This window comes from Xenia sp. Carnegie-2017, unplaced genomic scaffold (genome assembly GCF_021976095.1).
Source record: "Xenia sp. Carnegie-2017 unplaced genomic scaffold, XeniaSp_v1 HiC_scaffold_24, whole genome shotgun sequence".
Lineage (NCBI taxonomy): Eukaryota > Metazoa > Cnidaria > Anthozoa > Malacalcyonacea > Xeniidae > Xenia > Xenia sp. Carnegie-2017.
This window is the reverse complement of record NW_025813487.1, coordinates 8,156,711-8,184,123: the sequence shown is the minus strand read 5'-3', so window position 1 is coordinate 8,184,123 and position 27,413 is coordinate 8,156,711. Positions and strand designations below refer to the sequence as shown.

The 27,413-nt window shown below is 33.2% G+C and overlaps 1 protein-coding gene and 2 long non-coding RNA genes across 6 annotated transcripts; all 3 read right to left on the bottom strand.

Annotated features, from left to right (window-relative positions):
* Positions 1 to 626: 626 nt before the first annotated feature.
* Positions 627 to 16,862, bottom strand: LOC124450609. 4 transcript variants are annotated; one of them, XR_006950130.1, is made up of 3 exons: positions 16,851 to 16,862; positions 4,762 to 4,764; positions 627 to 847 (listed from the first exon to the last, which is right to left on the bottom strand). XR_006950130.1 is itself a non-coding variant. In XM_047001240.1 (2 exons), exons 1-2 carry the CDS (start codon positions 16,851 to 16,853, stop codon positions 3,187 to 3,189), a joined length of 4,032 nt encoding a protein of 1,343 aa, XP_046857196.1. In that variant the 5' UTR covers positions 16,854 to 16,855; the 3' UTR covers positions 2,663 to 3,186. The 4 variants fall into 4 exon arrangements, 3 of the variants coding, with proteins under 3 accessions (XP_046857196.1, XP_046857197.1, XP_046857195.1); XM_047001240.1 differs by lacking the exon at positions 627 to 847 and having other exon boundaries at positions 2,663 to 7,215; positions 16,851 to 16,855; XM_047001241.1 differs by lacking the exon at positions 627 to 847 and having other exon boundaries at positions 2,663 to 6,996; positions 16,851 to 16,855.
* Positions 16,863 to 16,922: 60 nt separating this feature from the next.
* Positions 16,923 to 18,066, bottom strand: LOC124450621. Its single transcript, XR_006950139.1, has 3 exons — positions 17,887 to 18,066; positions 17,692 to 17,767; positions 16,923 to 17,071 (listed from the first exon to the last, which is right to left on the bottom strand). It is a non-coding gene; the product is annotated as an uncharacterized LOC124450621 (long non-coding RNA).
* Positions 18,067 to 21,195: 3,129 nt separating this feature from the next.
* LOC124450622 lies at positions 21,196 to 22,430 on the bottom strand. The gene is made up of 4 exons (XR_006950140.1): positions 22,394 to 22,430; positions 22,251 to 22,274; positions 21,955 to 22,025; positions 21,196 to 21,478 (listed from the first exon to the last, which is right to left on the bottom strand). It is a non-coding gene; the product is annotated as an uncharacterized LOC124450622 (long non-coding RNA).
* Between the last annotated feature and the right edge of the window lie 4,983 nt (positions 22,431 to 27,413).

The window sequence follows — 27,413 nt, the reverse complement described above, 5'->3', positions numbered from 1 at the left end:
TCACCATGTCGCACTGATGAATTATTCCGAACTAAATTCTAGGAGACTAATGATGTGCATGAAAATCGTTTGATTTAGATTTGGAATCCTGCAAACCATTCAAATCGGCAAATCTACTTTCGAATTATGTCTATTTACACAATTAATTGTATCGCTATATAGGTGCTGTGTATAGTAATTGTGATTTATTGATTAGTAGTCACATGACTAGAAATAAATGCACGATTTCCTGCCATGAAAACAAGTGAAAAGGTGTTGCCCGCTCATTTTAATATCATAACGAATAAAACATCCATTAAACCGAAAACTGAAAAACATTTCTCGAGCTTATTAAGTGACGAAAATCAACTATTAATAAAAAAGAATTAAGAAAACACTCGGAAGTCAACCTAAATTGCTGTGGTCAATCATAGCATTTTGCAACGAAATTTTGCCGGCCAATTTCCCCACCGCCGAAAGACATTGATTTTATTGAAGAGTTGTCGAATATTATGATTTTTTCCCTATATAACAAAACACTTAATGTACTCTTCCCTGGGAAATAGTGAGCCTAATTTCCCGAGAGTCTCGATATAGGTTTGGTGTAGTGGACAAATGTGAAAATTATTTAAGACACAATATATATTGATCAACACACATATATTGTAACAGTTTTGTAGAAAACATATTTATACAACGATTATTTGCTACATTAACGTACTAATATAATAAAACTATGTTAATACGTGTTAAAAAACAAAGTTCAACAAAACACTGAGCAAAAAGAAAGTTTCTCTCTAAATAATTTTTTATAAGTGCTAAATGAATGAATCCCAACCAATCTTTAAAATGGCAACTGCAATTGTTCCTTTTTGATAAAATGTAGGTATTTTTCAACTTCCTTTACAAGATGACAGTTACCAACAAATAATGTTGCTGAATGTGAGTGAAAGTTATTATACAACTATTGAACGCTAATTTTAGAAACTGGCATTTTCGAATTCAAGATACGACAACTCCTTTTCTAAAGTAGCAGTAATCTTCACATGGCAGTTGGCAAATTACTATTAATCTAAAAAATGGAGTTGAGTTATGTGGGATTCATTTATTTAGCATTAAAATTTAAAAAGTAAAAGAATAATCTAGAAACCTAAAGAAAATGTGCAATAATGAAAAGTCTGCATACATTCAAGCTAATCGTAAACAGACATCCTTGAGACCACGACCTAATGTCTGCTTACGGCAGATGTCCGTATATGGGATGTTATTAACTATACGTAAATATGTACTCAATATGAAATACTTACGGTACATGTCCAGAAATAAGTTCATATGAAAGATATCTATTCACTATACGTAGATATGTAAACAACAAGATGAAAAAAAATTTAATGATCTAAAATTGTTCACTACATAAAAAATAAAGCACAAAGGATTCATAAATGTGATATCTTGCAAAAGAAAGACGATGAAATTTTTACAAACTTTTCATTCTCGTAACTTGATGTAGCTCTTCCACGTTGAAGTTATTTTTGTTGTAAATGCATTGTTGACCATTTATATGAACTAAACTGATCACTTTCATTCTACAACCATCCATAGTTGACGTTTGCTTTGAATTTTCATGACATGTTGCTGTTAAGATCTTAATTTATATCAGAAATGTTACAGTACCATTCAAGTACATATATTTCAGAGCATGCGCAAAGGCGTTCGAGTGTCATAATATTCACAATGACAGTGTTTTTGTATCAAAAAGCAGCTTCAATTATAGACGCAGCAAAAAATCCCTTTAGCCATCCCCAATAGCCACAATGTAATAAAATCAAATTCTTTTTATTCACTCTCATGATTACTTATGCGTTATGTTCACATCAAAACGTCCACATGAGATGATAATTTTCACGCTTCAGTTTTATAAAAAGTGAACAAAGTGAACAGCCAGCTTCACCATTTCAAAAATGTAAAAGTTTTGAACAACAATAAATCCACAGAGAACCATGGTACATAAATTTGTCATTTCTTTTATTGAGTCACTTCATGAAATAAAGCTTCTCCTTCTTGTATTATCGTTTGAATTAAGAGTAGACGTTAGAATTTTATTGAAAAGCCAAAAACATATCAAACTTTGGCAAAGTAGCTCGCGGTATGTCCAATGATGTTTGAGATGATGTTGTTAAAAAATATTTTCCATAAAGTATCGTTTCACAAAGTAAAAGTGTTCAAACTTTAACAACGCGTGATATCAATTTTTCATTAAAAGTGAAAAACTTGTCATTAAACATCCTTCGATATGCAACATTGTCGTTTGTTTTCTTTCTCTCTATATTGCAAGACTTTCTCTAACTTTTGTTAATTTTTCCTGTTTGTACAATAACACATGGTTTGGAGTGTTCAGTCACAATGGTTAAATTGTTTATCACGATGATTAACGTCAATCATAAGTCCTTTTCTTGTGGAGTTTACGATTTACTTTTTAACAGTCATTAAGAAAGACAGCCAATTTTTTACTTTTTCTTAAAAAATTAGCAAAGGTACCATTGTTTTATTATAATGTACGTTTTTCAAATTGATAAAGATAAAAATATTCATATAACCGAAGTAACAATTGGGCTGTCTTTGTCTCTCTTAACAAGATATTTTGTAAATCAAAATGCAATAATTGAAAAGTATTAAGAAATTATTTCAGTGCAAGATAGTATTTATTTAATTAGTAGCAACTTGTTTTTGGTGTAAGAGTATCGAAAAACTGAATACATTTGCATGAAAATTATATGTTTACATGGTGTGGATATAAACAAATATAACCTGTGGTACAATAACTAACAATAGTTTGCATTTTATATGTTTGTGTGATAAGATAAAGGTCAATAAAATTATTTCCTTGTGCAAGGAAAATTATTATCTTAGACACGAAATCATTTGTGTTTATGGTTTGTCTTTATTGTCATTGAATTTTCATCTTTAATTGATTAACTTCAGCTTTTATACATGATCTCTCTCAATGTTGACATTATCGTACACTGCGGTCTCTGTACAGAACAATCAAAATTAGACAAAGGTCGTTTCATGAAATCATACGCAAACAGACATTAATTGAATTGTCAACAATGATAGGGATCATGCATAAAAACTGAGCAAGATTTTTTTAAAGATACTATAGTCATTATCCAAATTTGTGAGAAATTTTATCATCAAAGACCAAATTTATCCTTGTGAGAAGATGATTTTTACGCATTGTTGCGGGATCTTTATGGAAGAAAAAATCAAAGCAAGTTTGCGTTTACGACAGTAATATAAAGTTCTTGGACGTATGCTCAAACGTGGGAGAAATAATTCTACAATCTTAAAATATTTCAAATCAATCAAATTTAATCGATCACTAATTATATACCTATCATCAACAAAGAAAAACTTTGGATCAATAGAAAACTCTAGAGTACAACTATAAATAATTTGTATGTTTTTAACGTCAAATACTTTCACATAGCTACGCTTGTAACTTATTGCTAACTTATCTGCTGAAGGTGAAAAAGCAGCGTAAGTTATACAGCGAGTCATATCACCCAGGTACTCTCCAAAGAATTTGTCGGCTATTAAATTGGCGCTTTCCTCTTTAATTACGTCATCCCAACCATTAACAAGCTTGTCTTCATGCCACATACAGTAAATTTTCTGACCCTTAAATTCAACTTTTGCAAACACGTGATACTTAGAGCTACATGCAAATACGTGCACATTTCGATAATTTTCAAAATTCACTGATATTTCTTTACGCTTGTTTTCAACATTGAAAAATACAAAAGAATCAGTTTTTTGACAAGCAAATAGTACATCACTCACCTCAAAAATTTTGTTTCTACCTTTTAGTTCATCAAAACTATAAACAAGTTTTGTCAAATCATTATTCCAAAGCTCAGGAATATTTTTTGCCGTAAGCAAAATAACTCCATTTTCTACAGCAACCATGTCACTAAAAAAACATTCCTTGACAACAAAGTCAAACGTGTTGAGACGGTATATAATTACCCTTGATCTTTCTTGATTGCTCCGATGCAGAAATTTTCCATTTGAGCAAAATTTCTTGTTATGAAAATTGTAACTGTCAGTTAAACATGCACGCGGTATTGAATAAAGATGAAAGTCAAGTCCGTATTTAAACCAAAGAACATTGTCGTTATACAAAACAAAATAATAATTTCCTGCTCCATAAAAGGAAAAGCTAGATCCGTTGTCATCGAAAGGATCAAGAGGAATGGGAGTATAGGAAGTAAGGGAATCACGATTAAAGTGAGGAAGTTTTTCACCAGTGAGATTTACAATGAAACGTTTATTCGTATAAAAACGAAAGCAACAACACCAAGAATGAAGACCAACAGTTAACAAAACACCATACTTACTTAATTCTTCAGACGGTAAATGATCGTCGTAAACGAATGTTTCATAATTATTCGCTACATCAAATATTTGAACCTCTCTTTTTTCCTCAATAACACACAAATATCTTCTAGAATTGGAAAAACACAGTGAGTTCACCACATTATTACATCTAATACTGCGTTTCTTCTCACCTTTCTCAACGTCCCATACTGTCAAAGTATCTTGGTAACTAGTGACCATTGTGTACTTATTTTTGGAAAAACATTTGTTGGTAAAGAACTTAGAAGTAGAATCATCACAATGGAACGGGCTGGAGGAAATTTTACAATCAATATCTAGTACCTTATCAAGCTGGGAAGCAAAAATCAAATCTTCGAATGGATGAAAGACAACGCTAAAGACTCCCTCTTCATATTGCTTAAACTGACCAGCAATATTTTTTATCCATAAACATCTGTTTGTTCTTAATGAAAAAAGTTGCACGACAAATTCATAATAGCCACAGACGACGTAATCATGATTTCGTGAAACATCAACAGAAATCAAATCACGATGTAAACGTAATAACCGAGCCTTTACAAAACCCGTGTCTCTGTACTCTAGATATGGTGAATCTTTGAAACGTGTTTGAAGCATTGTGGTGGCTTGAGACGACAGATCCTTGACTTCGTTGGCAACGTTTTGCAAAAAAATTACTTCATTTTCAAAAAGCACAGAGTACGTCATTACAGAATAAACTTCATTAAATAACAATCGAATGTCCTCAGAAATAAGAAAATACGCATCATGTGCGTTGAATAAGGAAAAATTTTCAACAGTCCGACTACCATCAACCAACACAGAAGCAACTAAAACTTCCAAGTCAACAAGATATTTACCAATATTTTTAACGATATAATCATAATCAGAAATAGCGAGTAAATGATGCAACCAATACTTGACTGAATACCTAACTGATGCATGTTTGATGATTTCATAGTTTACACCTCCAGATTTGAGTTTATCCAAAGATTTTAAACAAAATTCTAAAACAAGTTGATGACCACAAAGAGTTTTTACTGAGTAAATATGTTTTCGATCATCCAACAACCAATCATTTAAAGATTTGTGAAAAAACGAAACACATCCTTCGTCATTGCTAACAAACAGACAAGAGATAATCTCTCGAACCGGAAGTGATATGCGATTCGAATTCAAACAAAGAACGTCATCGATCATGTCCCAATGAAGAGGTTCTTTAGCAACAGCCAAAGTATTTAAAATTGACTGAAACTTTTCGTTACTGATATCTAATTCCTTACTTAATCTTGTTAAGGAAATTTTGTAATATTCACTGAGATCTTTCGGTATGGAACTTTTCAACAAATCCTGATTTTTGACTTCGCTGCAAAGAAGTGATGCAAGCAACATAAGTCCGTCAGCTTTTTCTGTCAAACTGTTTTTAACATCAGAAAGGCTGTCAGTAGAGCCAATTCTTTCTTCAATCAATAATTTAATATCCTCTAAATTGCGATCATCGCTACAATTAATGAACAGTGGATTTAATTTTTCGAACTTATTTAAAGCATCTTCGTTAGGTCTGGTTGTAATTACAAAGCGAAAACAAGGCGGAAGTTTGTGTAAGTGATTAGCAAGCAAATAAGCAAGGTCATCTCTTTCTGGATAACCACATTCATCAAGAGCATCAAGCACAACTAACATTCGCTTGGGAAATTCTGAGATATTACAAAACAACTCAGAAAAAAGAAGGGAGAATAATCCTTCCACATTCATGTCATTCAAAGTCTGTGAGAGTTGACCTGAAAGTTTTTTCACAAGAAGTTGTTTGTAAGCTGGAAAATTACGACTAACTTGCAACGCTAAAGATTGAAGAAGTACATTGGCTTTATTGTAACGACTGTTGTTATGTTGAAAGAAATGAACTGCAGTCAAGTAATGAGGAAAACGTTTACATAAAGTAGCTGAAATTACCGACTTACCCATACCAGCAACAGCAGAAATAACAAATGCACGATTTTGAGAAGTATCGTCTTCAAACCAATCTAAAAACTCTTTAAAAACCCATTCACGTGTTCCATTCAAGTATTTTTCATAATGATGCTTAATTTCACTTTTAAAAGTACAGCTAACAAGGTTTTTTGTTAAAACATCTTCTTCTGAAACCGAAGTAAGTCCATGTCCACTTGCTTTGATTCCTTTAATATCATCTCCTACTAATTCTGATTTATCTATCACTTTCACAACATTCACACCGACATCCTTTAGGGTATTCTTAATTTCTTTGTGATCTGATTTTAAAACTTCTAAATCATTCTTTAATTCATCCCATTCTCTCAAAATCCTTTCATAGTCCTCATTACCATACAACTCACTCGTTATTCTATCTATTTCCTCCTTACTTATTCCTAAACGAAGTAATGGTTCGCTTATTTTTACCCAAAAATCTTCAAATTCATTAAAGCTTACTGAAGTGTTAGGTAAGTGAGCAAAACGATCATTACGAAATAACCTAATACGAGTAATATCTGCTTCAGTTGAATAGTCAGTGGGGTCATTTACTGACGTCCATATTGGATCACGAGGTGGTTTTAAACCACAAATATTACGCAGGAGAATACAAAGTAAAGTAATATCAAACTTATTTTCATTTGGTAATATTAGAGGAGGAGGATACAGTAGATCCCATTGATGTTGCTTTATTTGCTTATCTTTTAGCAACAAAAGCTTATTAAAATTTTTATTGTCATTTAAAATATAAAATAAATCCGTACCTGAAAGTTGTTTCCTTAATGTTATTCTTAAAGCTTCTCCACCAACATCAACAATTAATCTCATCAACTTAAAACCATTAGTTTCCTTTTTAGAACTCAAGACAGACCCCATGTCAATGTTAGCTGAAAAAGTAGGTAAAACTTTTATGGTACAAATTCATTGTGATTATAAAGGAAAACCTGTGGCCTGTTACATAAAGCCAGAATAGTTTTATCCATTAGATGGCAAATTGTTTTGAACTTTTACAAAATCTCTTGAAAGGGAACAATATGTGATTTGAACTGAGCAATCATTGAAATAAAATATTGCTTTTAAGATTACGAAAATTTCTTTCTCCTAAGGAAAATATAAACACCTTTTTCTACAAGTTTGAAAATTTTACTATCCGACGAATAATGCTATCCAGCCTTCGTGCAACCGTCCCCAGATGTACAAGGCACATAAAAATAGGTAGGTGTTTGTACATGTGGGTAGCCTTGACCAGAGTTACAGTACATAGAACAAACAGTAGTCAGTATTCCAACTGCTTAGTGTTGTATTTTTCATTAAATTAAGTGAAGTCCCAAGGCCATTCCGTAACAATAACATATGAAAAATAACAAAAAATATTTTCATGTCAAAATGCCACAAAATGAAATCATTCTTTCCTTTGGCACTTCTCTTTAGTACAAATTGTTTTTTGTGCTCAATGTTTAATAAAAATGCCCGGAAGTTATCATTATCTTTCCTTTTTATTGCTCTTCTACGCTCAGTGCATGTTATGTGTGCTGGTGTTCACGTGCTAATATCGTGCAAAGGAAGCTTACAAGAAAAAATATACTTGCCATGTCCTTATTAATCTCATAAACTTCAATGATAGAACGATAAGTTCTTCGCCATTTTGAATTAAAACGATTTTTTTAAATGAATATATCTTATATGTCTAACAATGGTGTGGTGAAAAGATATCAAATCGGTTTGTTGTTTTGCACGAATATTTGCTTATTGATAGGACTATGTTGCCGATGATTCTGTTCCAATTTAAATTTTTATGTTTATTGTTAAAATGAGGAGGCATTGCACATTGTACATATATCATTGTTGATGTAGTTATTTTCCATAGGGCCATAATATATTTAAATTCTTCGTCATTTTGGACGATCTGTTAAATCCAAATCGTCACCATTACTAATTGAAATAAATATGAAGAAAACTATATCCTGTCTGCTTTACATTTTCCTCACCAAAAAACAGAACACAGGGTGAGAGATAAACAACGTGATATACGAATAAAATACAGAACAAAATACAAGCACGGACTGCACAGTGTAGCTATCAAGTTTCAGGCATGGACTATACTAGACAAAACAATACCATTCGTTATCGTTCGCATTTTTTACTATGTTCTATATCACGACGGACAGACAGACACTGCCTCACTCAGACACTTTTTCAGTATTGCCACCAAAATTTTTGTTTAGCAATATGAAATCAGTCTATGATTTTAAGCCTTTCTGAGAAAAAATTCCAGAAATTTGGTCAAATCAACAAGCTTTTATGGCATCTTGAATTTGTACACTTTTGGTCCAATGCCGTCGTTCTTTATAATACAAAAGCGACTGGCACTAGAAGGTATTTTGACGTCATCCAATATAGTCAGCATTCGGGCATATTTAGCTTATATTAAATATATACGTTCTTTCACGCTGTTTAATTAAAATATTCGAGAAAATTATGTCTTGCAGAGAAAGCGATGAATCAAAATCAGAATTGAGTGTTCAGTCAGATAATTCTTACAAAAACTTTATTCCGGGATACGTGACAGAAAACTCAGAAAGCAATAAAACTTGAGCGATAATGATTCGGATTTTAACTCCAAAGCATGGATGGTCGGAAAGACACAAATTCTAATCTCATCTTTTTAAGGCCTGCAAAATTAGCGTTCTTTTGATTCGGCAAACTACTAAACTGACGCTCCAAATCCTCTGGTATTAATCGAGCCGAACAAAGTGTTGAAGCACTGGAAGGCTCAAATACGCGCTTTGCTTTAAAACCCAGATATTCAGTCTTCGCTTGGCCTCGGGCCTTTTATCATTATAAGACATAGTGTGAAGACTCATACGAGAGCAAAGGCTTCACTCATTCGTACAATTGGCTGCAACGCAAATGTTTACCTTTTTTATGCTTTTACAAGTGCAAAGGCAATGCTTTTAGGCGCTTACATACTTAAAATGTGCTCAACTAGCATTGACTTAATACCAATTGAATACACGATAACGTGAGAAAATTAGCTAGTTTCAGACTCCTCATTATCACGGACATGGTTCACAAGAATATACGATTTTAGTGAATTTAACGCTTTTACAAAAATCAAACGATTTCACCAAATTTAAAATATTTTCCTCAACGAGGCTTAAAATCATCAACAGATTTGAAATTGCTAAGAAAACTTTTTTGGTGGAAGGGTCACTTTAAGACTCACAAGGTAAAATGCCTATTATTTTCAGAGTAAAAGAATATAAAAACGTACATAGAAGGACTAAACATTTTATCTGTCTAGCTAAACCACTGAAAATTTTATTCTTTAAAAATTTATAACCATTATCATTGTTTAGAAGGTATTATGATAAAAAAATGAGCAGGTGTAATTTATTTGGACTAATGATTCATTCACGACTTAAGACATAACGAAGACATGATGTAATTGAGGCACAGTTAAATGAGCATATAGTATAATTTTATAGAGAACATACAGTAGATTGCATTGAATCTTTTAGTGCTATGCATATCGTTTTTGCAAGTGATTACCATAGTGGCAGTCAGACACTACCATTTTTTGACCAATAGGTGCACTAAGCTAGAAAACTACAACAAGTAATATAATTATATATACAGCAGTAGGTTGCACAGAAAGTGGTCCCACTGTATATTCTCTATACAGTGGTTGGGGTGGAATAAACATTTGGATGTAATGATCCCTAGACAACAATGGTTTTCAAAGCAACTTAACACATGTAGCCTATATTATGCATACATGATATGATCTCCAAATTAACAATCATCCTACAGTCCTGCCCCAGTTTTTCTTGCTAAAAAAGGGAGTGTGTCAAGAAGTCAACAAAAGTGATGAACGCAATAATAATGGTCAACAAAACATTGTAATAAGAAAACCAATGAAAAATTGGTGGGCATAATTTTTATGAGAGTTGATCCAAAATTGTGTAAAAGATGTAAGAATCTGTACGCCTATGACCAAAACCATTTTTTATTGGTTAGATTATTATTCTAAAAAAATATGCAAACAACATGAAATAGCTAGCAACTGAAGAATAAAAACATATCATATACATAAGTTAATATGAGCCACACCCAACAATCATTGATGTTCCTCTACATGAATGAATCCAAGTAAATAGCGAATACACATTGTCCGCAATCATTGATCAGTTACAAAAGATGAAGAACACATATAAAATATTGATTTTAGCATGTTATTTCAGTAGCAAATCAACACATATCAACAAACAAGTTTTATCATATCAAAAGTTCAAAATATGTTGATGTACGTAACTAAGTGATGAAAATCCTCTACAACGATCATTTTAAGATTAAACGATGACATAAAAAACTTTAGAACAAGAAAAACTCATGTTAAACACAGTGATTTAATGTTCTGCTTAAACTATATTTTTTTCCTATACAATGTTTGAAATCTAACTTGAATATCTTGTTAATGTTTGTTGTATTTTATGGTTCGACAATAACCATGTTTAAATGCTTATCAAGAATAACAAAGCTAACCAGTTTTAGGGTCCAATCATACTTACATTAGTCAAAGTCTTAAGTAAATTTTAAATGAAAAACTGTCTTTACTACAGTAACTAGTAATTTAATTCACTCGTATGTTTAATATATCGACAATGACAAGAGAAAAGAAGCATTTATGTATTTTAACTTGAAATAAAATCGATGTCATTGTTTGTTACTTGAAAACGATTAAATTCTGTGCAACTGTCAGTTTATTATATTGTTTAATGACAAAATTTTCGGATAATAGAAAACGGATACTGTGAACACAAAAAAACTGAGACAGTCTGATTCGTCCATCTAAAAAATCGTATGAAAATAGAGCTTGTTCTATTTTCATCAAACAAGATCAAGAAAAACTGATTAGTCAAATTACATAGATTTGAAAAAGACAAGTAAAGAAGAACAAAATACGAAAAATATATCGATAAATATTCTGGATAACATAAATATAAATATCTAAACGAACATAAATATCAACAAAATTATCCGACCGTCTGAGCAATCAACCAAATTAAAGTCGGAACCGAAACAATCGGATACGACAAATTGGATCGTGTGAACGTGCCTATATGCATAACAAACGCAAGTCATCAATTTTCAGCGCTGTGAAGATATTTTAGTGTTAACAGCAAGGAACGTTGATTCCTAGAGAACATTATGCACATTCAAGTGTGCATGTACAGAAATAAAGAATCCCCGAGAGTTTAACATACTTTTTCTACGATCATCTACTTTTAAAAGTGCAATTCTACTTCATTTTACCCGCTACATTTAACCTGCAACTTGATTCATAGGGTCACTTTTTCAGGCAGAAAAAAAATGTATAGATAATGTCTTTGGCAGAAAGCTTATATGCTAACTATATTCACATGTAAAATAAATTCTTTCGAATTATTTTTTGATTGATGTTTTAAAACATTTTGTTTCACTTTTATAGAATTTGGCACATAGAACAATTTAAACAAAAACACACCATGCAAAACATTTGCATGATGATTTTGCTAAACACCACCACATGAAAAGAAGTAAAATTTTACAAAAATCTGTGTTTAATCCCCTTATCCCTGTTTTGTCCCCACATCCGTGTTTTATCTCATCTGTTAAACAAACCTGATCAAAAGGAAAATTTTAAAAGCTCACTGTGTTGCATGAATCAACATTTCACAAAAATAGATTCGGTTGCGTTCTTTCCCTTTGTAAATACATTCTTCCTATGTTTAACATTTGCTTACTTTACAAATGTTCTTACTTTAAAAATGAATGGTTTCCTCAATACAATTAAAAACTTTTTGTTAGACAAACAGCGATTTATCAAAAGTGGCGTCGGAAAAAAAGGGTGATGCATGGTTGGACATGCTACCCACCTATATAAATTCTCACAGATTCTCATTTTTTTCCATAGGCAAGTATGTTATTTAACCTCCCCATACCTTTGAACAGGTTTTGCTTTCCTTTACCATGGAAGTTATTGTCAATAGTTAGAAAGTTGGTATATCAATTTAGATCTGATTTCTAATGCCTGTTTAGTCGTGCTTTATCGAGATGCTGCTTTAGCTAATTAGTTATGTCGGTAATGTAATTCTAAAATATCGCTTATTTTTTTTAAAATTACCTTCGTTTTAGAAGTAAGACGACCGTGTGAACAAAATTATGCTTGCTTTAGTTCTTTGCATGTCACATACTCAACAAACGGATGAGAGATTTAATATAAACAACGCGACCACATACATATTAGTTAAAAAATGGTGATCATAGTTCATGCTTTATTGTAACATTAATTTCTTATCCATGTAAGTTTTGTTACATAAACACATTAAAATAACGAGCGAAGATAAAAAATGAGTCAGGATCTCCTTCAACAAACAGTATAATAAAACATTAATGACATCTATGTAGAACATTTTAGTTAAATAACTAAGTATACATCACTGATTAGATAAAATTGTTATAGAAATAAAAATACATAAATAAGAACCACATGCAGAGTATATAATAACATTGAGATTTGTCAAACTCCAAAGGACTACTGCTAAATCATCTAAAGTTTCGCAAGTTTTAACTCATGAGTGGGAGAATCACCTATCTAATTTCGAAACTGTGAATGGATTTTTTTCCTTCATTGATCAAAAATTCCATACATGTATATTCTTGCATAAGTCAGTTCATATTATAAAAACCTTTGTTATTGAATAAACCATTATAAATTATGAATACGTGACAAACATCAACCGCACGCAATCATAATTACTTATGATCAATAAAAACACTGTAGATACAACAGTAAAGAATGCAATAAAAGTAAACCTTAAAACTGTTAAACAAACATAATCAAAAGTATAATTTTAGAAGCTCGCTTTGTTGCTTGAATCAACATTTTACAAAAATAGATTCGGTTGCGTTCTTTCCCTTTGTAAATACATTCTTCCTATGTTTAACATTTGCTTATTTTACAAATGTTCTTACTTTAAAAGAATGGTTTCCTCAATACAATTAACAACATTTTGTTAGACACACAGCGATTAGTCAAATGTGGCGTCGGCAAAAAAGGGAGGTCATGCATGATTGGACATGCTACCCCCCTTCATAAATTTTCACAGATTTTTTCATAGACAAGTATCCTATTTCACCTCTCCCATACCTTTGAACAGGTTTTGCTTTCCTTTACCATGCAGCTTATTGCTAATAGTTAGAAAGTCGGTATATCAATTTAGATATGATTTCTCATGCATGTTTAGTCATACTTTATCGAGATGCTGCTTTAGGTAATTTGTTATGTCGGCAATGTAGTTCTAAAATATCGCTTAATGTTTTCTAAAATTACCTTCGTTTTAGAAGTGCTTGCTTTAGTTCTTTACATGTCACATACTCAACAAACGGATAAGAGATTTAACATAAACAACGCGACCACAAACATATTAGTTAAAAAATGGTGATCATTATTCATACCTTATTGTTACATCAATCTTTCATCCATGTAAGTTTTGCTACATAAACACATTTAAATAGTGAACGAAAATGAAGAGTGAGTCAGGATCTCTTTCAACAAACAGTATAATAACACATTAATGACATCTATATAGAAAATTTTAGTAATATAACTAAGTATACATCACTGATTAAAAACAATTATTATAGAAATAAAAATACGTAAATAAGAGCCTCATGCAGAGTATATAATAACATTGAGATTAGTCAAATTCCAAAGGACTACTGCTAAATCTTATAAAGCTTTACAAGTTTAAACTCAGGAATAGAGAATCACCTATCTTAGACTGGATTCAAATGGCAATGATTAAGACACGAGTTTCGAAACTGTGAATGGATTTTTTTCCTTCATTGATCAAAAATTCCATACATGTATATTCTTGCATAAGTCAGTTCATATTATAAAAAACCTTTGTTATTGAATAAACCACTATAAATTATGAATACGTGACAAACATCAACTGCACGCAATCATAATTACTTATGATCAATAAAAACACTGTAGATACAACAGTAAAGAATGCAATAAAAGTAAACCTTAAAACTGTTAAACAAACATAATCAAAAGTATAATTTTAGAAGCTCGCTTTGTTGCTTGAATCAACATTTTACAAAAATAGATTCGGTTGCGTTCTTTCCCTTTGTAAATACATTCTTCCTATGTTTAACATTTGCTTATTTTACAAATGTTCTTACTTTAAAAGAATGGTTTCCTCAATACAATTAACAACATTTTGTTAGACACACAGCGATTAGTCAAATGTGGCGTCGGCAAAAAAGGGAGGTCATGCATGATTGGACATGCTACCCCTTCATAAATTTTCACAGATTTTTTCCTTAGACAAGTATCCTATTTCACCTCTCCCATACCTTTGAACAGGTTTTGCTTTCCTTTACCATGCAGCTTATTGCTAATAGTTAGAAAGTCGGTATATCAATTTAGATATGATTTCTCATGCATGTTTAGTCATACTTTATCGAGATGCTGCTTTAGGTAATTTGTTATGTCGGCAATGTAGTTCTAAAATATCGCTTAATGTTTTCTAAAATTACCTTCGTTTTAGAAGTGCTTGCTTTAGTTCTTTACATGTCACATACTCAACAAACGGTTGGGAGATTTAATATAAACAACGCGACCACATACATATCAGTTAAAAAATGGTGATCATAGTTTATGCCTTATTGTAACGTTAATTTTTTATCCATGTAAGTTTTGTGTCTTAAACATATTAAATTAACGAGCGAAGATGAAAAATGAGTCAGGGTCTACTTCAACAAACAGTATTATGAAACATTAATGACATCTATGTCACAGTATAGGGAATATACATTAGGTCCACTTCGTGTGCAACTGGCTGCTGTATACTTAATTATATTACTGGCTGCCGTTAGGCATTTCATCATTCCTATTCGTTAAAAAAAGCAATTGACTGGCTGCCACTATGGTAATCACATTCGTAATAAGATATGTGTGGCACGAAAAATTTCAATAGAGTGGCTCTACTGTATATTCTTCTATAGTATGTCTATGTAGAACATCTCAGTTATATAACTAAGTATAAATCATTGACTGAAAACAATTGCCATAGAAATAAAAATACATAAATAAGTACCGCATACAGAGTGCATGATAACATTGAGATTAGTCAAATTCCAAAGGACTCGTGCTAAATGTAATAAAGTTTCACAAGTTTTGACTCAGGAATAGAGAATCACCTATCTAAGACAGAATTTGAATGTCTATTGGCTGAAAATGGCCATTTTATAGATAACATTTTTAAAGTCATTATATTACTTGCTCTACGGAAACAGCAACATATTAGAAATATTTTTTTCAAAACATTTTCTCCAAGAATTAAAAGCACAAAGGACCAAGATGTTGATTACATAAGAAAGTTATCAAGGCTAGAAGAAGCAGAATGTGATTAATACATACGATGAATCATAGATCTACTGTGCTTAGAAACAAAAAGAGGGACAAAAAATTTCGTTACATATAACCAATCTACACATTGCCCATTGGCCAATATGTTAAGCATACTTACGAATAAAGTTATTGTACAGTTACAATGCTTGATTATTCCAAATGGTTATTGAATTTCTTATTTTTTGAATACTTAATGAACTTCTCGGCTAACCTTGACAATTCCAATAACTTATTGACAACAAAAAACCCATTTGATTACAACAGATAGGGTGCCTCTCCTTATTTGACTAGAAATTATTGGATACAAAAAATATCAAGTTCTTTTTCCCCATAATATCTCTAACCTGTATGTACTTTCCTATTAATGACATTGGCATTATATTGGACGTGACGATATTTGAACCTTAATTAACTTACTTGAGTAAGTCTACATTTTACTATGGACTAATAATAAAAATTTTCTATTTATGTTCTAATTTACTCTGTCTATTCCATAACAGGGGCGTAGCAAACTCGTTGATGATGAAGGGGGGAGGGTTCAAATTTATGAATGCATGTCTTAATCTAAAGAGATATCTAAATAGATTTCAAAAAGAATTTAATTCTGCAGAACATGCATGCATGAATACGCATAACCTTATGCATTCCAATTGCAATCTATTGGTGTCGTTTTTGGCGCAAGCTATTTTAAAATAGTTTCTCGGTTACAAATTTTTACTCTAACAACGACTATGATTTACGAAAATTTAACTTTAATAATGTAAATGGTTTGAACCCAGGTGTATCGTTACATGTTTTTAGATGTAGATCGTCATGGTTAGTAGTCCTGAGAAAGTCAACTTGAATTCAAAGGTGACTACTGCTAAGATTGTCGAAACGTCAGTCAACAACAACAAAAACAGTCCTTCTCATGATTCTACCAACCTGGACAATCTGCATCTACAAACATGTGAGAATTTGACATTAGATAAATCATTGGAAGTCAAACTACTTATTTCCACAAAGGGTTTTTGAGAACCATGTACTCTGATCGATTTAGCAACGTTCTCTCACCTGTGTTGTTTTTTCAATTTTCCCCAATCCTTTGGGCTAACCATTACCTCCGTAGGATTTTTAGCTCTTCAACTGGACAGTATATTGATATTTACTCTCTCGATTCAGAGACAAATCGTTCGTTCGTAGGGCCGTACTGCCACTGTAGGATTCCAACGGGATATGAATTTCAACAATCTGTTGCAACTAAAAAATACGTCAAACATGTCAAATACATCGTAAATATGAATGGACAACAATTAATAAGAATTTATAAAATTTCAATGTTGCCAGTGAGGTGCCAGGTGTGAATCGAATTCTAAATATAAAGATAAGATCCCAACAGATCGTGATTGAGAAAGCCATCGGCATTTGATTTTTTCAGTATTTACTTAAAAAAGCAAGCGACGTTTCGTCTTGACTCAAGACTTCTTAGACGAATTACATAGACTTACTACGATGCTCAAAAGTTTCTGTTTATTACTTTTACTTTGCTGTGTGCCCTTTTACAGGAAGCAACTAAGGGTAAATTTCCCCCCATTACTTATCCCCCTTATATCTTGTACAGTAATTCTTACATTTCCTTACAATACTCAATATGAACTTTACACTGTAAGTACACATCCACACAAACCTCACACCTTAACTATCTAAGTAATTACATCTCATTTGAAGATGTCTTGAGTCGAAACGAAACGACAAACGTCACTTGCTTTGCTTTAATAAATATCAAAGAAATCGAGCGCTTATGGTTAAATTTGAAACGATCAGTTGGACCTTTAGGTTGATAATTAAAAAAGAATTCTTTAATATTTCAAACAGGTTACCTTCTTCAGTACATAAAACACTGTCCAATTCTTGTTGATCAACGTTATCAACGTCGTCGTCGGCGCTCATGATTCACTATATAAAGAAAAAAACGTCAAACTAGACTAATTTGTCAATTTTGACTTCAAAATATCATTTAATTTCAATAAACATCGACTACAAATCATCTAGAGTTGCAACTACGTAATAAGTACCGTGCTTATAGCCATGCATTAAAGTCAATAACGAGCATAATTTCTGTTCAACGAGAATGATCATGACGAAGTAAGAGATTGCGAACTATACAATATCACATGTGCAAATGCGTCATTATGTCGTAACAAAACCCCATCATTCTTTGCGGACGCAGACTTGGTGCATAATAAAAGTAAAAGCCGTTAAGGAGAGTAGCCTTTTGTCATTTCTCAAATAAATATGTTGACTGATGACTCTAAACGATGAATAAAATGCAGTCTACTGCTGTCGACACCTTAAGAATAAAATTGAATTTCAACAGATAAATTTTCACAAACTCTTTCGATTTTTGAAATAGAATTTGCAAACAACCATCATGCATAGCGCACGTTTGTTCATTTCACATCAAAACAATTGTAGAATCACATATATCAACTATTGTTACTTAAAAAACGAATATCAAAAATTCATCAAACATTGCCGTGATTAGTACAACGAAACATGTAACAATAAATTCAAATTTGGGAAGTGTTATGTCCCAACATTTCTAGGAGCGAATGTTTATTAAATGATTTTTATCTACTGTCGAAGACTCGAAGATATTTAGATCTCGTGGAAGCTGCTTTTAGTTAATCACAAGCAGTAACTAACGGTGATTTACATTGACTAGTCTTTGGGATCGCATGTAATTTTGCATTGCTTACAATCATTCATACAATTTATTAAACTTTTAGCAACATACAGATAGCGAATATTCACGGAAATAATCTTAACAATCTGTGACAAACTGGAATTCGAATTCAGAAGTTCGTTCCCATGTACTTTACTTATGTCACTGAAATTCGAACAACAAATACTTAATACATGATATTTACCTTTTGATGAAAATGCTTTGCGCAATTTTGTCGAAATTTTCCTAAGGCGTCTTCTCCAATGAATACAATGACTAGAAAATGAAAGTATTGATCTCTGGAAGAATGTCATATGATCTCTGCGTGACAAGAAATACTATATGATTAAATATCATGTGTATAAACTTACGCTAGTTAACCTAATTTCTTTCAATAATTGACGAAAATTAATCAATTTGATAAAAGAATTTTTGGTTTAACAAGAATTATTCCACAATATACGTCATAAGACTTTGGTAGAGAATTTTTTTATTTCACAGTAAATGCTACACGCAAGAAAATACTGGAAAGTAAAAGTGCTAATTTAATAGTCAATTGGTAAAGAAGTGACGACAATAAAAGTGTAGATGTTATGGGAGGTCTGGTAGTGCAGCCACCAAAGATATTAAAGAAAGTTGAAACATTGCCCATAAAAACTTAAAGTTCAACTGTACTACTGATTTGTTTATAAAACGTAGGGGAGGTCTGGTAGTGCAGCCACCAAAGATGTTAAAGAAAGTTGAAACATTGCCCAGAAAAACTCAGTTCAACTGTACTACAGATTTGTTTCGCTAAAAATTCAGAATATTCACTGTCTTTGCCATAAGATTCAGCAGTCTTTATTTCATTTGTTTCATTTTAAAATTCTTGAGTAAAGAAATTTTGTCCTAAAGAGTTTCCAGCAAGAGAAACATGTACTAAAGCACAATATTTATACATGTGAAAGACAATAGAAATGTAATTTCTCAAGAGAGTGATAATGTGACAAATATTGTATTCATTTTATTTACTATTTAGAGCAATAATTAGCAATTGGGAATAATAATATGTAGTTTTGATATACCATAGAGGAAGATGTGGCACTGGAATTTTTTTTGGCCAGTCTTTCTTAAGTGAATTATCTTAAATGAAATTTTTTTATTACTTTGTGGGTGCTTGGTTTATTGTAATATAGTTGTTTTATGTCAAGGACTTAGGAACTGAAACGCTTTTCTCTACAACTGAAAGATCTTGATGCATAACAATTTAAATATGAATGAATTATGTAAGAAAGAGACTTGTTTGAAAACATCTGTTTGGAGCATACATTTTTTCATACAGTGGTTATTTTTGGTAATTGTGTGGTAATGTCCCAAAAATTCAAAATATAAATACTATTTAAGTGACCTTTACTGAACAGTCCACCTATATTAAGTAGACATGGTCACCTTTTCTAAGATTCAAATTTGATTTTTCATTGTTCAAAACTGTATTAAATGGTTGGGTGAATTAAAAACCCAACACATATAACAATAAGGCATTTAAAATAAATGACAACTTTTTTATTATAAACATCAACTTACATTAAGTGAACTTCAGTAGACTGGAAAAACGAAACATGTTTTTCATAAAAAAATTTGTGATTTATTTTAAATCCATAATTACTCTGGTGCTTTTGAGATCATACATACATACATACATATAACAATTTATAAAACCAACACATACAGTGTATTGTGAAGAAGCAAAAAATACCATGTTCCAACAGATATTTCAGAATGCAAGATTAGTATAAGATGTTGTGTGACTGGTAACTTTATAATAAGTCTCAAAGTATTTCAAAGTTTTGAAAAATATAATTGTATTGGGCATTAATTTGATTAAATCCAAACTGAGTTTGTTGCTTTTGTTTAAATATTTTGCTACTATTATATTCAAAGATGTGCTGTCTCATTTAACACATAAACGAATGCAGCATTGATAAATTAAAATTTAAAATAAAATGAATAAAAAAAATAAATGTGTTGCCTTTTAGGTCCTTCTCAACTAAACCTCAATAACAATGACAACATTCTACAGCATAATTCATAAAATGTTCAAAATTACTGTTTCATTTATGACCAAATATAAAATAAAATGCACTCGCCAGATAATTTTGTTCAAAATCTATATTATAAATCATTAAAAAACTTTACCACTGTACGTTTTACAGACATTAATGAGGATGTGTTTACGGAATCATGAAGCATGCAAAAATGTTAAATCACGTATTGAAACGACTACTTCCGCTGGCATGAGCACCAAGACTCTTGCTTTGTAAGGGGGGAGGGGAGGGGAGGGGGGATGATATGTTGCAAATGTTTTTGGCTTAAGCTGATATCGACCAATCACAGGTATATTTACCAGAGCCCTCATATTTACATCTACGATTGGTATCAACGAAATCACCCAATCAAAGAGCGGCGGGAAATTTTCGCGTTCAAACAATACCTTCAGCCACCTACGCGTTTCAACAAAGAGAATTATCCGAGTCTAGGAAAGAAAATCAAAAAGTTCGGATTCTTCGGAAGGTAAGATCGGAATTCTACAGAATTACACAAAATGCGCACTTCTATGAAAGTACGTTCTATTTCACACCAATAAATTTGGAATTAACGCTACATGATTATAAACAGAATGTTGGTAAATAAGCTGATTTGTTATTTTCAAAACATTGTTACAATCGCATTTTCTTCGAAGAAAACGCATTTTGGTGAATTATTACACTAACATTCTAACGAAGGTAAATTTATACGTCGCTACGTTAATAGTACAACCGCACGCGAGCGATCTCCGTACTTTAGTTCGCGAAATGTACACTATGGTACGTATTAGAATATTCTTTATCAGTTGATGGTTGCATGTGCAAAGAGCGAAGTTTTTCGATGTGTATTTTCTGCTAATAACTCATACAATACAGGTCCTATAATAAAAGAAAAGGTATGGTCATTTTTTAACCTCATGGTTTGCCACAGACCAGAGGTACTAGGGCTTCTTGATTTGAAAGTTGGTGCTACAGTTGATGAAATAAATAGAAAAGATTTCTACATTCTCATGTTCAAGGTGGTGTGGACGATAAATAATATTTCATAGATAATATCAAATGGTTTAGAAGCATGGCAGATATGCTTGGCAACTCAAGCTTGATTGAAATGCTGATATGCAATGAAATGCTCTCTAAGGTAACATTTTAAGGCAAACATCATGTTCCCATATGCTTCCCTGCAGATTGTGGCTACTACAAATTTTAAAAGAGAAACCACACCAAAAGAAAAATTTTCAAATCAAGGTTATCTTGAGCAAAAATGGTGGTCAAGTGCACAAAGGTTGAATTTAAGCATTTTGAGTAACTTAATTTTGCACTTCATAATTTTTGAGCGATATGCAATGAGCACTCACCAAGTAAAGCCATGCTTACAATTGTCAGTGAGTTTTAATTGGTTTTGGTCCACTTAACTTCGACTTAAGTCCTGAAATGAGAAATAATTTGAACAAATGATCACAAGCTAATAGTTATGTTTGCATCTGAATTTGCATAAAATTACAAACAATAATTGCTTTAATGCACCAAAGAATAGACAGCTTCAAGATTCTGCACCATAATAATATCTGTTTAGAACATTTTTTCATTAACTACAAATCCTAGTTGCAGCATAGTAACTTGAGATATGAGATGATCATTAATGTTGACTAACCTCTCTGAAAATGTTTCAAAACACCTAAAAATATGAATAAAGTAGATTTATTTACAAGTGAAACATGTAATTTTAAGAGCAGTTGAACCAGACGAGGGGCTGTTGGGGAGCCCCCCCAAAATAATGAGTTCGTCTATGCTTACTTTCTCCTATTAATTTCAGACTTACATAGACCATGCTACATATTAAGAAAATACATTTAAGTTTGACATCTCTAAGGACAAATTTTCACATTCTTTACAGGGGTGGTGCTAGCAATTTTTTTTTGGGGGGTGCTGGTAAGGAAGTGATGTAAGGCAATGTAAGGGTCTATAATTTATGGTGGTCTAGAAGTGTAGCCATCAAAGGTTGTGTAGAAAGTAGTAATTTTGCCCTGAAAACTCAACCATACTGCTGATATGTTTTACTAAAAATTGGGGAGTGGTAATTAAAATGTTCATTAGAGGGGCGAACAATTTAGTTAGGGGGTGAAATCTAGTGTTTGGGGTGTAGTACCCCATTCACCTGCATGTAAATCCATCCATGTCACATGTATCCTGCCAAATGGACTTGAGCCGATTTGTGATTTATTTCATTGTACTACCATGTACTGATTTTGAAAGATTTCTGCATACCTTCTATTATAGTTGTCACATGATAAGGAGCTCAAATTTCACTACAGTGATAAAGAATTTCACGACAACTTTGTAACCATCAACTTTTTCAACTGTCCACAATCATTCAATGCTTTTATCGCAAATATTTTACCTTATATTAGCAGTTTCCATGTACAACGATTATATTAGCAGTTTCCATGTACAACGATTAGAGAAAGATTAGTCCAGTGTATGTCATCCACGCTGCACGGATCGCCTCTGGTAGCATTGGACATACAGATTCTTCGAGTTCGCTCAAATTTCGATGGAGCACTGCCCCGGTCTATTTCCAAGTACACAATTTAAATCAAACATTATGATTCACTACGGTAACAGTTCAACCACTCTACACATACTACACTGACATTTCAACTGTCGACCTTTTGTTTGCCGCCATATAACTATGAAAGCATGTCTGAAAAGAGCGCGAATTGTTTGAGGGGAAATGACGAAATCATTTCTGGGAAGAAATTGGATATGTGTAAATATTTTTTCTCGATCAAATTGAATTCATTGTCTGATAGCGATTTGCGAATCCGATACGGATGAATCATGTATTCAGTACAGATTCAGCATCGTGGCATTCGCTTGAACAGGACTGGTAGAATTTAACAGTATATAATGATAAAATAGAAGTAATCTCTTTCTATATTAATTTATGATTCAAATACCGGAATATTTTTTCCAGATAGCGATCATAAAGTATGGTATCAATGTACGTAAAAAAACCAGAGTATATATCCAGGGAAACATAACTTCAAATCAGCAAATCAGCAAATCAGCAAATCAAATAATCAGCAAATCATTTTTCTAAATTTCTTAAGAAAACCAAACAAACAAAACTGTTAACAAACAATAATACAGGTTTAATAGTTATTGGCAATTTAACAGTTTTTATTTTTATTGACATTTTCTCTATTTTTAACTTAACCACTCAAACTTTTTCAATGTAGAGAGCAATGATAATTGACAATAGTAATCTTGAGAAAGACGAGTTGTCTCTTTTTGAGTCCACTCAACCCCAGTTCCACTCATCATATGTGAACCCATTTTGTTTTTGTCCACATTTTGACATTGAAAACAGTACATTAGGGGAAGAAAAGACGCCACGTGAAGTGTGATGTTTCCCCAACAGATTTGGAAATTCAGTTTTTGGAGGCAGAAGGGGGGGTTTGGTTCAAAGCGTCGAAATTTTGCAACAATTTTTGAGGGGTTTTGAGAATTCCTTGACAAACCCCAAAAATTGTTTTATTATCAACAAAATTTCATAAATAATTTTTATTATCTGTTTTCAAAGATCGATATACTGAATATTAGAATCGATGGAGGCAGTCATAGCTATCTCACCCTCCCAATCCAGGAAAGTGAGGAACAGCATAATTTTGAACAAGGTGTTGCCATAAACCCACTCCTTCCAATCCAAGAAAGTGAGGAACAGCCTAATTTCGAACAAGGTGTTGCCATAAACCTACTCCTTCCAATTGAAGAAAGTGAGGAACAGCATAATTTTGAACAAGGTGTTGCCATAAACCCACTCCTTCCAATCCAAGAAAGTGAGGAACAGCCTAATTTCGAACAAGGTGTTGCCACAAACCTACTCCTTCCAATCGAAGCAAATGAGGATCAGCATAATTTTGAACAAGGTGTTGCCATAAACCTACTCCTTACAATCGAAGCAAGTGAGGAACAGCCTAATTTGAACAAGGTGTTGCCATAAACCTACTCCTTTCAATCGAAGCAAGTGAGGAACAGCATAATTTTGAAGAAGGTGTTGCCATAAACCCACTCCTTCCAATCCAAGAAAGTGAGGAACAGCATAATTTCGAACAAGGTGTTGCCATAAACCTACTCCTTCCAATCGAAGCAAATGAGGAACAGCATAATTTTGAACAAGGTGTTGCCATAAACCCTCCTTCCAATCCAAGAAAGTGAGGAACAGCTAATTTCGAACAAGGTGTTGCCATAAACCTACTCCTTCCAATCGAAGCAAGTGAGGAACAGCATAATTTTGAACAAGGTGTTGCCATAAACCTACTCCTTCCAATCGAAGCAAGTGAGGAACAGCATAATTTTGAACAAGGTGTTGCCATAAACCTACTCCTTCCAATCGAAGCAAGTGAGGAACAGCATAATTTTGAACAAGGTGTTGCCATAAACCTACTCCTTCCAATCCAAGACAGTGAGGAACAGCATAATTTTGAACAAGGTGTTGCCATAAACCTACTCCTTCCAATCGAAGCAACTGAGGAACAGCATCATTTTTGAACAAGGTGTTGCCATAAACCTACTCCTTCCAATCAAAGCAAGTGAGGAACAGAATAATTTTGAACAAGGTGTTGCCATAAACCTACTCCTTCCAATCGAAGCAAGTGAGGAACAGCATAATTTTGAACAAGGTGTTGCCATAAACCCACTCCTTCCAATCCAAGAAAGTGAGGAACAGCCTAATTTCGAACAAGGTGTTGCCATAAACCTACTCCTTCCAATCGAAGCAAATGAGGAACAGCATAATTTTGAACAAGGTGTTGCCATAAACCCACTCCTTCCAATCCAAAAAGTGAGGAACAATCTAATTTCGAACAAGGGGTTGTCATAAACCTACTCCTTCCAATCGAAGCAAGTGAGGAACAGCAAAATTTTGAACAAGGTGTTGCCATAAACCCACACTCCTTCCAATCCAAGAAAGTGAGGAACAGCCTAATTTCGAACAATGTGTTGCCATAAACCTACTCCTTCCAATCGAAGCAAATGAGGAACAGCATAATTTTGAACAAGGTGTTGCCATAAACCTACTCCTTCCAATCCAAGAAAGTGAGGAACAGCATAATTTTGAACAAGGTGTTGCCATAAACCTACTCCTTCCAATCCAAGAAAGTGAGGAACAGCATAATTTTGAACAAGGTGTTGCCATAAACCTACTCCTTCCAATCGAAGCAAATGAGGAACAGCATAATTTTGAACAAGGTGTTGCCATAAACCCACTCCTTCCAATCCAAGAAAGTGAGGAACAGCTAATTTTGAACAAGGTGTTGCCATAAACCTACTCCTTCCAATCGAAGCAAGTGAGGAACAGCATAATTTTGAACAAGGTGTTGCCATAAACCTACTCCTTCCAATCGAAGCAAGTGAGGAACAGCATAATTTTGAACAAGGTGTTGCCATAAACCTACTCCTTCCAATCGAAGCAAGTGAGGAACAGCATAATTTTGAACAAGGTGTTGCCATAAACCTACTCCTTCCAATCCAAGACAGTGAGGAACAGCATAATTTTGAACAAGGTGTTGCCATAAACCTACTCCTTCCAATCGAAGCAAGTGAGGAACAGCATAATTTTGAACAAGGTGTTGCCATAAACCTACTCCTTCCAATCAAAGCAAGTGTGGAACAGAATAATTTTGAACAAGGTGTCGCCATAAACCTACTCCTACCAATCGAAGCAAGTGAGGAACAGCATAATTTTGAAGAAGGTGTTGCCATAAACCCACTCCTTCCAATCCTAGAAAGTGAGGAACAGCCTAATTTCGAACAAGGTGTTGCCATAAACCTACTCCTTCCAAACGAAGCAAATGAGGAACAGCATAATTTTGAAAAAGGTGTTGCCATAAACCCACTCCTTCCAATCCAAGAAAGTGAGGAACAGCCTAATTTCGAACAAGGTGTTGCCATAAACCTACTCCTTCCAATCGAAGCAAGTGAGGAACAGCCTAATTTTGAACAAGGTGTTGCCATAAACCTACTCCTTCCAATCGAAGCAAGTGAGGAACAGCATAATTTTGAACAAGGTGTTGCCATAAACCTACTCCTTCCAATCCAAGAAAGTGAGGAACAGCATAATTTTGAACAAGGTGTTGCCATAAACCTACTCCTTCCAATCCAAGAAAGTGAGGAACAGCCTAATTTCAAACAAGGTGTTGCCATAAACCTACTCCTTCCAATCGAAGCAAATGAGGAACAGCATAATTTTGAACAAGGTGTTGCCATAAACCCACTCCTTCCAATCCAAGAAAGTGAGGAACAATCTAATTTCGAACAAGGTGTTGCCATAAACCTACTCCTTCCAATCGAAGCAAGTGAGGAACAGCATAATTTTGAACAAGGTGTTGCCATAAACCTACTCCTTCCAATCGAAGCAAGTGAGGAACAGCCTAATAACGAACAAGGTGTTGCCATAAACCTACTTCTTCCAATCGAAGCAAGTGAGGAGCAGCATAATTTTGAACAAGGTGTTGCCATAAACCTACTCCTTCCAATCCAAGAAAGTGAGGAACAGCATAATTTTGAACAAGGTGTTGCCATAAACCTACTCCTTCCAATCCAAGAAAGTGAGGAACAGCCTAATTTCGAACAAGGTGTTGCCATAAACCTACTCCTTCCAATCGAAGCAAATGAGGAACAGCATAATTTTGAACAAGGTGTTGCCATAAACCCACTCCTTCCAATCCAAGAAAGTGAGGAACAATCTAATTTCGAACATGGTGTTGCCATAAACCTACTCCTTCCAATCGAAGCAAGTGAGGAACAGCATAAT